The sequence below is a fragment of the Cryptomeria japonica genome, chromosome 11, assembly GCF_030272615.1.
Source record: "Cryptomeria japonica chromosome 11, Sugi_1.0, whole genome shotgun sequence".
NCBI classification, from domain to species: Eukaryota; Viridiplantae; Streptophyta; class Pinopsida; order Cupressales; family Cupressaceae; genus Cryptomeria; species Cryptomeria japonica.
Window position 1 is genome coordinate 448,673,323 of NC_081415.1, and position 15,271 is coordinate 448,688,593.

Sequence of the window (15,271 nt, forward strand, 5' to 3'; positions counted from 1 at the left end):
CATTCAAATTTGCAAGTTGTGCAGATTCGCGCCATTCATTTTCGCCAGGCAAGTCTACTTCACCTCTCTTGAAATCATTCAAAATATTTGCAAATTAGATAGACGTGTGTGCGAAATTGATTAAAGTAATCAAGTCTTGAAAATCGCATCTTTTTTCGTTTATAAAGCGTTATGCAAAGCAATTGAAAACTGAGTCTCGGAATTAACCATCCATTTTGAAATAAGTGCCCAAGTGTAAATCCGCAATCGAAAAGCTTCATAAATATTCATGTTTAAATCGATCAAGCTTTTAGCTAACAATATCATGTTGTTCTTTCAATTTGATTTTTCGAATTGATCCTTGAATGTTGGCGTATTCTTTATCTAACCCGCTTTACTTCCTTTATATCACCTCGTAATCCGCATACAGTTGTGTAGGATAAATGCCTAAATCGGTGGTAGAATCATTAAAGACGCCTGCTACAACCGAGACATCGCGACCATCCAAATCAGATATCCCTCGCAAAGTCAAAAGAATGAAGTATCAATATCAAAGAGGGGGACTGAGGGAGTCAAAAGTTCATAGTGTCTGGGACAGTGTCGGTGATACTGACTTGGGCCATATTGATATCCAATATTTCAGGTTCCGAGTCTTCTCCCCTAATGCCTATGGCAAGCCTAGACAGATGATGGAAAGTGGCATCGCCCAAGCGGCAGGATTTCCTCCAGTAGTGCAAAACTATGAGCTAGTAGTAGAGGTTGCCCGACATTACCAGCCAGGTTCCAGATTGGTGCTCCTCGAGGACATGGTCCTCGCTAACTTCACTCCTGAGGCCATCGGCGATGCATTTGACATTCCCTTCCCAAACAACCCTATAGCAACAACTATTGACGAAGCGCAGGGGGTGTATGATATGAATCCCACTAGGTGCAGAACACTAATGAATGAAGAGTGGTACAAGGAGAGAAGACCTCCAAGCGTCAAGATTGGGAAAAAGACCCTTAGAAGGGACTTTCACAACGAGCATGGGGACATGGTCACATTGCTCAGCAGGATTATGGGACTTCCCCAATCCAACTACTTTGAAGAATGGATGTTTTACTTCACATAACAGGTCTTCGCTGGGAAGTCCAAGTTTGACTGGGCCCAGATCATAAGTGACAACATCCACACTCAGCTGATAGAACTCGAGACAAAGAAGTATTTCACTATGACCTCCTATTTGGTCTACATGTTTGCCAAGAACTAGCCACTGCCAAGTTTAATAATGAAAGGTGAAATTGGGAATGGACCTGATCAGGTAAAAGTATATGATTGTTACCCACAGCTACACTATCAGGATATAGCTCAAAGAGAAAAGAACAGCCCGACCTATGCAGTCGGTCAATATGAGCGCGTCAATGACGCCTTCACAATGCGTCTGGTCAGGCTAATGCAGGGAGGATTACACATAAGGCTCTCAGAGCAAGCTACTATTCTAGTACAGAGATACGGAGCCTGCTTCATCCAATTCCCAAGGTTCTCCTACATCCGAATAGTTGGCTTTGATGGTGCCCCTCTCCGACTTCCACGGTACCCAATCGACAAGATAGTTCTTATGGAGGTCGCAAGGCAGTCACTTCTAATAGGCAACTTACTCAGGGATAGGAAGCAAGCTGGATTTGCATTCCCTATGATTATAGGCAACCAGGATGTCCGTCTAAAGAGCCAATCCCAGGCGGAGGAATCCTTTGCTGAGTTGGCCTCCTATGGCCTACAAGAGCATTTTCCAAGGAAATGCTTTGATCACGACAATCTGGCAAAGAGGGCCTATGGCAGGCGATATAGAGCAGAGGAATCAGTTGAAGATTATTGGAAGAACTGCTCTGACGACTATGAAGTACGAAGGCGCGAATATTCAAGGTTGAGCGTGCAGCAAATGCGACTCTTTGAATACCGTTGGGTCCCAGATCAACTCACAGATTCAGGGAATTGTCTGCAAGTCCGAGAATTTGAGGCAGTAAGGCATCTTTTACCAGGCGTTGATTGGTCGCAAGAACCGATCACTGATTTTGAGGCAGTCATGGCAGCCCCAGGGAGATATACAGACCAATGGTTGCATCAGCAGATTGAGCGACTACTTCATGAGGGAGTCCAATTCACTTACCACTTAATGGGTAGCCTTGATTCTCAGTCCTCTGAAGATGAGGGAACTTCCAGTGCACCTAAGGAAGAGATTGAAAAACCTGAGAAAAGAAAGAAGGCTAAGGCCAGCAGAGGAACTCGGACATCTAAAAGAACAAGGGAAAAGATCCCCATTAGGAGACCAGAGGTCACTTCATCGTCAAAGGACCCTAGTTCGTCTGATGATGTAGTGGAACTAGATTATATACCTGCTCCGCCTTTCCAAAGTGATATTGATGCATTTGGAGTTGATGATCCTCCCGCACCCGACATGCTAGTCGCCGAGCTAAGAGCCATTGAACAAGTCGAGCCGGGTAACCAAATTGAGGAAGGAGAGATTCCATCCATTCAGGGGATTGAATTGCATGAACCCACCCAACAGAACCGCCATGAGTTGCTGCTCCATGGTACTACCAAGGATGACTCTACCATTGAAGGAGAGCAAAGGGCAAAGGAGACCCGCGAGCTCGAAAAGACTGAAGAGAAACCATCACACGAAGGCACCAGACTGTTGTTCAGTGAAGTGGGAGAGAACTCTGCTGCAAGCAAAGAACTTGACACCTCCTCCACTCCTCCGGTAACGGAACAACTGCAAATTTGTGATGAGACGACTGAGAACATCAAAGAGCAGAGTGCAAACTTAACCATAGCATCAGCCCAGACTGTACCTCAAGAATGGTTAATTGCCTGAGCCCAGCGCAAGGCCGCCACAAAGCCACCCATCGATTTGGAGGACATCTTTTCACGTATCGATCAAGCTAAAGCCAAGGGGAAGAAAAAGACCAAGGCATATTCCAGAATAACCAAAGATGAGCAAAGGAACTGTACTCTTCACATCGCCACCCCACCTGTAGACAAGCCAGTAGATCAGATTACACTGGCAGATTACAGCATCACGACTGTCCCCATCGGACGAGCCACTAAGGAGCAGGAAAAGGAGGAATTCAAAGATTCAGTGTAGAACATACTCAGGGAACTTGAAGAAGTAACAGCCGAAAAGGACATGTATCAAGCTCGTGCTGAGCAGGTCGATGGGTACATTGATCAACTCCTGGGGCCATTACACAATGCTTCTGAATCCCACATTCCCTCGACGGCATTGGCACAAAGAACCACAACGGAATTTGAAGGAGTACGGGATACTGCAAGGGCCTCCAGGGAATGGATACAAGGCATCAAAGGGAGGGGAGAACGAATCCTCGAAGAAGTAAAAGAAATGGCTCACCATCAAGAGACCACCCTGGTCAGACTATTGGAGGTAAAAAGGGAATCCCTCAGAATGCATGAAGTGGCTGCCACAACTCTTCCCCTCGTAAGAGATCTCTTTTGGACCCAGGCACAGATCCCCACACTCTCCGACATCCTGCACCCCCATGATATCGGCATTTTCAAAGAATGGTACTGGACTATCACCATGAAGAATGACACAAGAGAAATCATTGATAAAGAACACGATGCATGCGAGACAATTCTGAAAGGCATGCAAGAACTCGGCAAGACGATCCTCCAATCAATGGTCTCGGTATGGCAAAATGACTTGTCTGATGAAGTGATACAGCCGGACTAGGAGGAAAGACTAGGGACGGATAGGATTACCTATTCCGCTAGGGACCTGAGTTTTGCTGGTCAATTCCATTCAGACATGTTGTGCTTCGAGCGTAATCGTTCCAACTGGAAAATGGTTTGAAGCACGTAGACCAGTACCTTGAAGGCTTGCAGTATAAAATTCGTCATCCTCCTATGCCTCCATTCAGTTTGCTATTCCAATTGTGCCTCAGGTTCCAACAGTATGTTCGTAAAGAACGTGCAGCAAGTTGAGACCTTTGGCAAGAATATTTGCATGGCGAGGATGAATTTCTGGAAAAGGGATGTGAAGCTGAAAAGGAAAAAGTGCTCTCCTAAAGTGCTTTTTTCCTTTTGATTTTGAAAAGTGCACTTTTTGTCCAAAGGGTCATATTTGACTTCCAAGTCAACTAAATGTAAACTTTATGTATGTGCACTTTTGGATTATTTTGGATATGTTTTAATTACCTTTTTGGGTAGTTATTACTCCCTTTGGAGGTAGTTGCTGATATTTGCCCTCCATTTATGGGTATGGGTACTCTTTTGTAAGGATGAATCTAGGCCTCTTGTTTAGATTAGATCTTGGCCATTCATCCATTTTGAAGCCTATTTAAGGGGACTGGTTTCCCCTCATTTTGTAAGAAGTTCATGGATTGTGGTTGAAGCTCTGGCGAAATTTACAGGATTTAATGCAAAGTTAAGACTGTTTCAAGTTTCCCTGTGAGTGCATGGTCTCCTTCTTCATTAATTTAGAATTTTCAGTTATGTTTCCTTCCTTTATATAGTATTTTCTAAGTAAACATCTGATAGAATCCTCGCTGTTCATACCATTAGGGAATGGCTGATTCTCTTTCCTTCAGCATGGTTAATCTGAACCCTTCATATGCTTAGTTCGGTTATTGAATGCTCACTAAATGAATGTTAAAGTTTTGATGTTGTATTTAATAGCATGAAAACTCAATTTTCCCTTGAAAATCGCATTAGATTGATGCAAGTATTGTGTGCTTAAATGGTTGGTAATGCTTAATCTAGTTATTTGGAGGTGTCTATCTGTTTACTGAATCTGCTATCTTAGTTAAATAATTTATATTTTTTGTACCTCTCTTTCTCTATCCCTCTTTTTTCCTTTTTTTACCAAGAGAATCCGCAGTCCTGCTGAAAACTGTATCAACCCAACTTAAACCATTCGATAAGTGAGACTATTAAAGTTCTAGGGAACTCATCCAGCAATTGCCTATTTTACCGTAAGTCCCCTTGTGTTTCCAGCAAAACACATCAAACCACTGAGTAATCCTACAGTCAAGACCTGACAAACGAAACCTTGAGGTTGTCCCCTTTGATCAAACGTAAGAAATAGCATTAGGGATTTCCTTATCTCAAGAGAGGATAGGACACTCCGCGAGTACATTCTATTCTGTGTTGGCTGTATGGAGTTTGCAGCAATGCGACTTTAGACACGTCAACAATACCCTAGCATCATGTTTCTTAATGCCTGCAAGATGGTATTTGAGGTGGTTTATGCCTCCATGAAATACTCTTTCACATTTAATGCATATCACCGACTCAGTTTACGGTTCTTGAAAGGCATACTTCCAAGCCGTAGCTTGAAATATTCCCTTTAAATTTTTTGTTGATTTTCTCAATAAGATTACAAAGCAAAGACAATAACCCTGTTAAGGTTAGAGAAGTAAGCCAAAACAACCGAAAGGGAACACTTCCACCTTTTGTTCACTGAGAGCACACGATGTTCCAAGGATCATTAGCACCATAAACTGAACTGAAATTACAATGCACGGGCAGCAAGCCAGCCCCTTCTGCTTATTCAGCAGGGTAGAAACTAAACTACTTGGCGGTGAACCAGCCAAGGAAATCAACAAAGATTTTCAACACAATCACTCTACCGCATATTTCAGCGGGAGGATAATACATAGAAACTATCACTCCACTGCATATTTCAGGAAGAGGACAATTATCACTCAACCACTAACTCAGTGGGAGGACAAAAGTTACAAACTGAATTACAAACAAGAAGGCGGCTATGCCATCTTCTTCCACTTGCACAGTGGGAATTACAAATAAGAAGCAATAAGAATGATTGATCAGTACTACTGAAACAATCTTACAAATAGAGATATGAGTATAGATAAGAAGTTAAGTGCAGATCTCAAGTTGTCCAAAATCACACATCATAAACACTACTTGCTGTCCTGAAACTGAAAATCAATTACACGCAGAACCAACCGCACCAGGCAACACGAAAAAACTCACAACTCACTCAATTCTACACTAAATCACACCAAATCTGAAAGTAATGAAAGAAATGACATAGGCGAACAATCCCCAAACCTCAAACCAGCAACGTGGAAGTTTCAGGAGTGATGCACGCAACCCGAGGTACATCCCAAATGGTATGGCCATCTGTAGATTTTTATTTGCAGCTAAAAATCAGAATCACCACGTCCCCATTTGCAAATTGGTGAGTTATATCGCCCAGGGAGTACGGTTGGATAGAGCCAATACCCAGAATGTGATGATCAACAAGCGAGGAGATATGAACGAAATAATGCTTCAACCACCACGTCCAACAACACCAAAAATTACAGCAGCAAACAAAACTCTCCAAATCCACACAAAACGCAATCCACATGAAACAACCAAGCCATCCAACAAAATCGAACCACAGCTAGGAGTGATGTCTCACACTCGAAACTGCAAAGGATACTCTAGGAGGTTTTCACCCTCGAAGAAGTTTGGAGTCATTCCGATAGTATAACAGTGTAAATTCTCTGAATGACCAAATGAGAGGCCAAGCATCTGTATTTATAGATTTCCCAATCTGAAATTCAAATTTAAATTACCGCCAAATTCACCCCCTTCAATTTGCATTTCATTTCCCCAAGGTGGACCCAAGTATGGCGTCCCACTCATAAGTCAAAATTATGCCTAGAGGGAAAAGACCACGATTTTTTGGCATGTAAATACAATTTGTTAAATAAAATAATGTCTCCACATTCACTCTTTGGCGTCCCGCTTCATAACATAAATATTTTGCCCAACAGACTTACGAAAACAACATTGTGCACAATTCTCAATAAAATTAATCAGTAATAAAATAATTAAATAGTAAACCTTAGGATAAGGAAATAATATTTAATTAAATAACTTATAATTCCAATACTGATTATCATCAAAATCAAGGATGAAGCTGAGCAATGAAGACCACTGAACTGAACTGGATCAAGACCATGTCCAAGACTGCCAAAAATAGCAACGCTCAAACTGCTACTTACTAAGAATAGTAAGTCGTGAAATACTGCTCCAAAAAGCATGATCTTCACACCCAGATAAAGAGCTTGGAAAGATCGGTAAAACTGTACCATCCAGTCAGCCAAACCCTAACTTACTAAAAATAGTAAGTATGCGAACCTCAACTGAATGCGATGCTTGTATCATCACTACGAAGCTCTATGAAAACCCAAAAAAACTCCACAATCAAAAACTCCAGACTCCAACTGCTTCCTACTCAAAATCATCCCGGAAGATGGAAACCCTAATTCTGCCAAAAATAGCCTACGGGCCTCCTGAATAGGCTATTCTCCACCAAGAATGATCACGGGCTGGAAGGGGACATTACATATCTCTAGCACCTTTAGGACAAGTGCCTTCATATCTAAATGGGCATGCATCTACTGATGAGGTAAACCTTGAAGCTGAACCAGCTGTATTTGCCATTATAAATTAATGGTTAACCGTCAACCTACACATACAAAGTGAATAGACAAAGTTAATATTTTAGTTAAAAAATTAAGCAAACTATCTAAATTAGTTTGAATAATTTTAGACATCATTGAAAGTAAAAAAATATTAAATTTTTTTTTGAAAAACAAGAGATTCTTGAAAAAACAATGAAAAAATCATTAAAAAATGTCAAAAATGGTGTTAAATCTTGTTCATATGACTCTAAATCAATTTAGATTACTTAGGAATGATTTTCTATTCATCTAGATGCAACAAAAAGAAATAAAATGTTTTACAAAAACATAGGAAAAAAACCATAAAACCTACCTGGGAATCCGACTTTGCTTTTTAAACCACCTCAAATCCGCTTATAATTGACAAAAATCGATGAAAATCAGATTGGAAATGCTTGGGAAGGTGTTTTTCCTGTTAGCAACAAATTAGAAAACTGAAAATGATGAAATGATGTTATTTTTTGACATTTTAATCTTTTGTAGCAGCGCAACCGAGTTTTAAACATGGACTCGTTGAGTAATCACCGAAAACTCGACAAGCTTTTGCGGCAAGTCAATGGCGTTACTACTCACCCAGAGCGAAAAACTTGCCGAGTTTTCAGTGAGTAGTCCTTCTATGGGGCCAACAATGTTGATGATAGAAAAAGCACTAGTAGAGAAGCATTTTTCTTTGGTAACGATCTTGTATCTTGGCTGAGTAAGAAATGAGCTTCACTTTCCCTATCTATTATAGAGGTAGAATATGTTGCAGCAGAAACTTGTTGCCCATAGGTTCTATGGATGAAACAAACTTTGAAGGATATTAAGGTTGAGTATGAGCATCCCATCTCCATTTTCTGTGACAACACAAGTGCAATAAATATTTCAAAGAATCCGGTTATGCACTTTAGGACAAAGGATTTTCCAATCAAATCTCATTCCTTAAGAGAGCATGTGGCTAGTCAACAAGTGAATTTCGAGTACATTGCTACAAAGGAACAAGTTGCTGACATCTTCACAAAGCCTCTTCCAAAAGAGACTATTTAGAACTGGAGAAATTGGGAGTGATATCACTCTCACTAGTCACTAAAGTTCTTTAGAAGCAACATGTGTTTAGGGGGAGTTATTCATTGTCTCATAGTTTGACCCCAAAAAGCCTTTGCCATTTATGTCAAAGTGGGAGGAGAAGCGTAAGGGGGAGCATTTCAGTCAGGGGGAGATTTATGGTCCTATTGCATAACCAAATTATTTCTTTATGGGGTTGCCATCAATGACAAAGGGGGAGATTGTTGGAAAATTGTTGTCATTGATGTCAAAGGCACTTAGATGTTTGATGGTGAAGCTTAATATTAAATGAGCGGAGATAAAATTAATGCAATGATTCATTATTATATAAGCAGCAATAAATAAATAAGCAACATTTATTTAAAGGCACCCAAAACAAATGGCTGACCTGTTTGGAGTCTTAAAAGCAAATAAAATACAAAAATATGGTTTTTTGAGAGAGCCGACCCACGTCTTCCTTTGTTGTTTGACACTTGATGTTTGAGCGCCTGCATTTGTGAGAAGTTTTTTAAGTAAAATAAAATTTATTTAATGTATGCGTAGGCCGACCCCCTTGAGAGGTGCGCCCTACCTTGGGGATGCAAATTAAATAAATAAAATTAATGACTTATGCTTTGGGCCAACATCTTTGGAGAGGTTCATTGTTTGATGAAGAGGTGTTATTACAAGGTATTTATAGAAGATGTTTTTGGGAGATAGTAGACAAGAAATTAACAAAAATCATTCCTATTTTAAAGCAGATTTATTGCAGACCTAAGATCAGATCCGTAAGGCAATTTATTGTAGAATTATGAGTAGAAATTATTGAAGATTATATGCAGATTTACAAGAGTTATTTGAGCAAATTTGTGAAGGTTTTTGGGAGAGATATAAGAGATATATTAAGTATTTGCTAAGTCAGATTATGGTGAAATATTGAGTTGAGTCTTGAGTTGATTTATAATGGAAAATTCAAACTGATTCAAGAAGGTCAAATAATTTTCATATTACTCTATTGGAGGTTGGTGCCTTACATTCAAGATGATTGTTGAGTATTAGTATGTCTAGTGGGTTGGTGCTTGTTGTCACAAAAGTTTGCACCTTTGCTGAGCTATCGACTTGGTAACCTTGTGAAACATGGAAACAACCTCGAAGTGTGAGACTTTGCACAAGGGGGTTGAATCTTCGAAGAAGGCTGGCTTCCTTCTCAATCCAAGTGCAGGTGCTGAACCAACTCAACACTCCAAGTTCTACTTCTAAACCTTTTCTAACAACTTGCAAAGGAAAAGGGAAGAAAGAAATGCTAAAATGAAAGGAGGTGATGCACCAAGATAAAAGATGTCACTCTCCCCACTCCAAAATGACAAAGAATCAATTGAAATACCTCAGAGATGCACAAACTTCAGTTGCATGAATGACCCCAAACACATGTATGGAGGTTAGAATTTGTCAAATGTCAGAAGGGGAGAAGGTTTCCTACAAGTCACACTCAGAAACAAGTTAACACAACATATATGTGAGAGAAAGCCATAAAACATACACTTATAATGAAGGTGAGAAAACATACACAACATGCATAAGTTGAGGAGAGGCAAGAATGATGATTTCAATTCATTCTTAAGCCAATGGCCAAACTTACAGTTGCAAAAAAGCAAGAAAATATACAAATCTTCAAGAGAAGTGAAAGAGCATGAAGTAGCTCAAGCCATCAGGGAGAGAACCCTTTACAATGAGGCTTAACAGCTTGTATATAGCAAATTGGTCACAGAGAAGAGACCAATGGTCAAAGAGGGGAAGCCTTGACCCTGGCCTACACAAATGAATGTCTGTCTCGGAAGGTAGGGAAGTGCACGGATCTGACATGGTTGTGCGTGCAAGAAACCCATCCATACCTTGACAAGGCAATCCCAAGAAGAAAAGTACTTCTAGAAGGTAGATTGCTTGACATTCCAAAGTTAGAGTGTATAGACCTGACATGAAGGCCATCAAGTAACCATAAATAAGCATGGCCTTGGACTCCACTTGATGGCAATCGTGCAAAAAACATTAAATGTGCCCTTGTAGCTCCATAAATGAAAGTAGACAAGTTGCAGGAATTGGTGGAGCATTAAGAGCCTTGAGTGTTGATCACACCATCTGGAAGTGTTGATGTCACCGGAGGTCGGACATCAAGCCTTCAGGAAAATGTTGCAAGGGAGAGGAGGTGGGAACCTCGGAGTCCGAAGGGATGAGAGGGAGGAGAAAGGGTAGTCTGAGTTTTAGGGAGAAAGGATGCCTCTTCCCAAAAGGAAAGGGGTAGACCGGTTCCCCAAATCCGGAAGGAAGGGAAAGGACGGGTTTTGGGGTTTGGGGAGACAGGATAACTCTTCCCAAAAGGGAATGGGTAGACCGGTTCCCTGAATCCCAAAATCTAGAAGGAAGGGAAAGGACGGGTTTTGGGGTTCGGGGAGACAAGATAACTCTTCCCAAAAGGGAATGGGTAGACCGGTTCCCTGAATCCCAAAATCTAGAAGGAAGGGAAAGGACGGGTTTTGGGGTTTGGGGAGATGGGATACCTCTTCCCAAAAGGGAAAGGGTAGACCGGTGAATCCCGAAATCCGAAAGGAAGGGAAAGGTCGGGATTTGAGGTTCAAGGAGATGGGATACCTTTTCCCAAAAGGGAAGGGATAGTCTAGTTCCCTGAATCCCAAAATTAGGAATTCTTAGGAAGGAAAAGGGAAGGAGAAAGGACCAACAAACTCCAAGGTGCGAAGGCAAGATGCAAAGGGAAAGGGGAAAGCCCGAAGCCCACCTCATGACGAAAGAACACTTGAGCATTTCATGATTCCATTGGTTTTGTGCTTGGTCAACTGGGGCAGCACCGGTCCATGGAACGTATCTCTGATCATTTCTTGCTGATGGACCAAGGGTGTCATAGAATAACAACAGTGCCTACAAATCATGTTAAGGGGATTGGTGTCTCCTATGGGTAGGTGCCTACGAAAATTGTAAGTTTCTAATACAAAAGCAATATTTTGCTGCGGTTTTCTCCCACAAGGGTTTCCACGTAAATTGTGTTGTCATTTTGTGTTCCAAATTGCTAGATCTCGCATATGTGTTACTGCTGTGGATTAAGTTTTGAAGTATTGCTATTATGGTTAATTATGGTTTGAAAAGTAAAAGTTTGTTGTTATACTGGTGCACCCCCCTCTCTCAATATAACTGAGTGCTCTTCATGGATTAAATGAATCATTTCTGCAGACAGTACTTCGAACAATGATATTGTTATCACGAGGACTGTGATGTTTATTGGTTTTTAATTTTTATTTTGTATTTTTAAATTTTATTTTGAATTCATTTTGCTGTTTTCACTCAATTTTATGTAATTCTATTCGACTCTTTATAAACATCATTGTATCTTGCTTTGTTTCCATTGTTGCCTTTTCTATATAGCAGTTGGGTGCTGAAATAATCTTTTGTAATTGTGCTAGATTCTGTAAAGTTTAATTTTTGATACTTATATTATAAAATTAATTGTCTGTTTTGCAGTAGAGAGCTTATGTATCAGCAGGTTATTCGACGATTTGCTCATTTTGATGCCCTGCAGCTAAGTAATCCTCCTCCTATTTTTGAATTGCTTCTGATTTCCCTTGATGAAGAGGAGCGAAGTGGTCTGTGGGATGAAAGCGATGGTCCCAAAGAGCAGATAGCAAGGGTAATGAAGAAACTACTTAATTCATATTCATTTAATCTCAAAACTATTTAAACCTTGTTTGCATTGCTTTTCAGGTTTATTAATTTGCTTGATTGCATAATTCTGAGCAGTAGTAAAATATGAGCATAGGGGAAGAAAAACACTTAAGCTTGTATTTTGGGGTGTGCAAATTAAAACAATTGTTATTTTTATCAGAAATTATAATTCACCTGCATTTTATTTATGGGTATATTGTGTCAATTATCTTGAGTTATCAGCAATGATCACTCATAGGTATATTTTGTCCTATTGTAATTCTCATATTTTGAATTTTTAATGAATGATTTGATGTATATATGGTTTTACTACATTTTTTGGTATGTATGCTTGAAAACTTGGATCCCTTAATTTTCTATTATTTTCTTTTTCCCAAATTCATTTAGCTCAAATGCATTTCATGTTTTTTTAAAACAGTTTGTAGCTCTTTTTTATGAACATGAATACTGTGGTTCATGAAAAGCACAGAATCTAGTTAAGCAGTTGTACAATTGTCTATTAGCATTTTGTAGATATCCATTTATAAGTGATGTATTGTGAAGGATCAAGTTAAATACTATAGAGATTTAAACGTCCATGCACATTTAAAAAAATAAAAATAGAAACAAAACTGCTGTTTTGATTGATTCATTGTGTCTACCAATGAGTTGCAAATAAAGCGAGCTTGTATAGGCTTCTTTTTCAGATATATAGATATTTGTATTGAAAAAGTGGAATTTGCATATCAAAAATACTAATGAATTTTAAACTTTTTCTGTGTGTACTTTTGCAGTTGAACGTTGAACTGCTTGAAAAGAAGTATGAAATGTTAAAAGAATATTTTTGTGTTGGAATTGATCAGCAAGGCAACCTATATAACCTGCCACTAGTGCTTGACCAATATACTCCTGACATGGATCGTCTTCCCCAGTTTGTTTGGACTTTGACAAACGATGTATGTATATCTAACTGATAAACACCATTTTCTTATGTGCTTCTTGACAATTTATATTATTATTTTTCTAATTTTGTGAATGTATTGATAGTTTATTTGCAAAAAAGATTATTTTTTATTTTTGAAATTGACCCAGATTTTTCAAGCTACATTGTTCATAAAAGCACAGAAATCTTATGTGAAAAATTTCTTTATATTAAGAAAGCCTTAAAATTAGAGTAAGAAGTTAAGGAATTGTAGTGTATTGGAAAGGGGCTAAATTAAATTGTTAAGACATTAACATGCAATTTGAATACACAACAAAGATTATTAAAAACAAAAATGTCTGTTCTTATTAGTTTGTCCCAACTAGAGAATAAGGCAACTTGACATATATATCTAAAAGAATTTTTGGTTTTCTAATCTACTTGGAGCATGTTTCTATGTGGGATTTCAAAGCCTGTGCTATCTTATACTTGAATCGTCTTTTAAGTTTGGACAATCCATGTCCTTGGAGTTGTCGTTTCTTCTATGATTTATCATGTACATTGATAACAATTACATGGCAAGGGGTTCCATTTCTAAGCAATGTTAGCACAGTGGACAAGTAGTTTGCTAATTTGTCAACCCATGGACTTTCTCCCAAATCCTATGTGCCAAAACTTTTGGTACACTGCTTTAGGATATCATAAAAACATAGCTCCAAAAGTAAAGAAAGTAGTTTGTTCTTCATCAATATTTTGAATGTTTGTTCATTACGCTGTTGTCTTGTGGTTGATAATAGATATTGTGTTTTACCATGTGAAATACCTAGGTTCAAAGCATGGTGGGTATATATAATATAACCATTGCATAGGATTGTGTTGATTTTAGGAGTTTGATCCAAGGATTATAAAAAGGAAATATGAGTCTCATACTTCTCTCATGATTGAATTTAAATAAAATGAGTGTTTTCCAATGTTCAAATGAAAACATCTTGCCCCCTTTTTTCCTTACCTTGCCTAGGTGATTTGATAATTAAATGCATTCTCCTTTAGGAACCAGGCCATACTTAATTCCCAATTATTCTTTTATGCTGAAATGTCTAGACATTTGTATGGCTTCCCCTTCCTATGTGAGAGATTTGAGTCTTGTCCACCTCCCATCTCTTCCTATCATTCTCATGTTGGCAGTTCAGGAGGAGTGTCACCATGACATGTCATTCACTACATCCCTCTAGTTCTGTAGATTTATATATTTGAAAACTTCCCCTTGCTTCTTTACTTTGTATTATCCTTGGTTTTCATTGTTGCATTTGGGTGTTTGTCCCATATGTTTTTCTGGAAATTGGATGGAATTTCAATATTTCATTTCTGGTTATTACAAACATTACTCTTTTTCATTCATTGCATGGAAGTTTACGTTGGAATTAGTTGTCTAGGAGTTAGAAAATGTTTTAACAAGGTATTCAATGTAAATAGAAATCGTAACCTTCTGAGCTGAATGTCGAAGAAAAAATGCTTAAACTTTGTTTAGGGGGGTATTCCTAGGATGCTTTGATGCTTATTTCTATCTATGTGTGCTGGCAACTAGTGTACCCCTTTTTGCTATTACAAAAAACAGTAAACAATAAATTACCAATATTGCCTAAAATAATCAGCTACAAAATAAGGAGCATGTAAGGACCCCTTACTGATCTTTCTTCAAGTTTTCCACTTTTCCTTAAGTATTCATTTAGTCAAACAGTTTGCAGGTTTTCTGAGCGAGGTGAATTCATTGCAGGTTTGTATGTTTATGATATGATAACATTGCTTAACAAATTGAGACTTGTACCAACTCATGTAAAGAGGAATATCTAGTTATACTGCTGTTTCAAAAATGATGATCACAGCAGAAAAATAATAGAAGAACAGATTTAAATCTGACCTTTGATTCACCATCAATTAATTGATATTTGAAGAAGAGACAATAAAATAGAGATTGCTGTTGTTCCAGAATTTGCTATAGAGACAGATAGTTTATGAAAACAAAGTAAAGCTTTGGCAAACACTCACAGGTCTGCTACAGTTGATGACTGGGTTAGAATAGTGAAACTGTCAGCCGCTCTTTATATTGATATCAATACTCATCACTTCTTTCTCTCCAAAAGACTCCAATGGCAACAAAGA

The 15,271-nt window shown here is 38.8% G+C and overlaps 1 protein-coding gene across 1 annotated transcript in view; it reads left to right on the forward strand.

Annotated features, from left to right (window-relative positions):
• The window catches only part of LOC131041394 (DNA mismatch repair protein MLH1), a 383,111-nt gene that overhangs the window by 251,998 nt on the left and 115,842 nt on the right, over positions 1-15,271 (forward strand). Inside the window, exons 12-13 of the mRNA XM_057974450.2 lie at positions 12,010-12,175; positions 12,984-13,145. Coding sequence (XP_057830433.2) covers positions 12,010-12,175; positions 12,984-13,145 — 328 coding nt within the window. The remainder of the gene's footprint in view (positions 1-12,009; positions 12,176-12,983; positions 13,146-15,271) is intronic.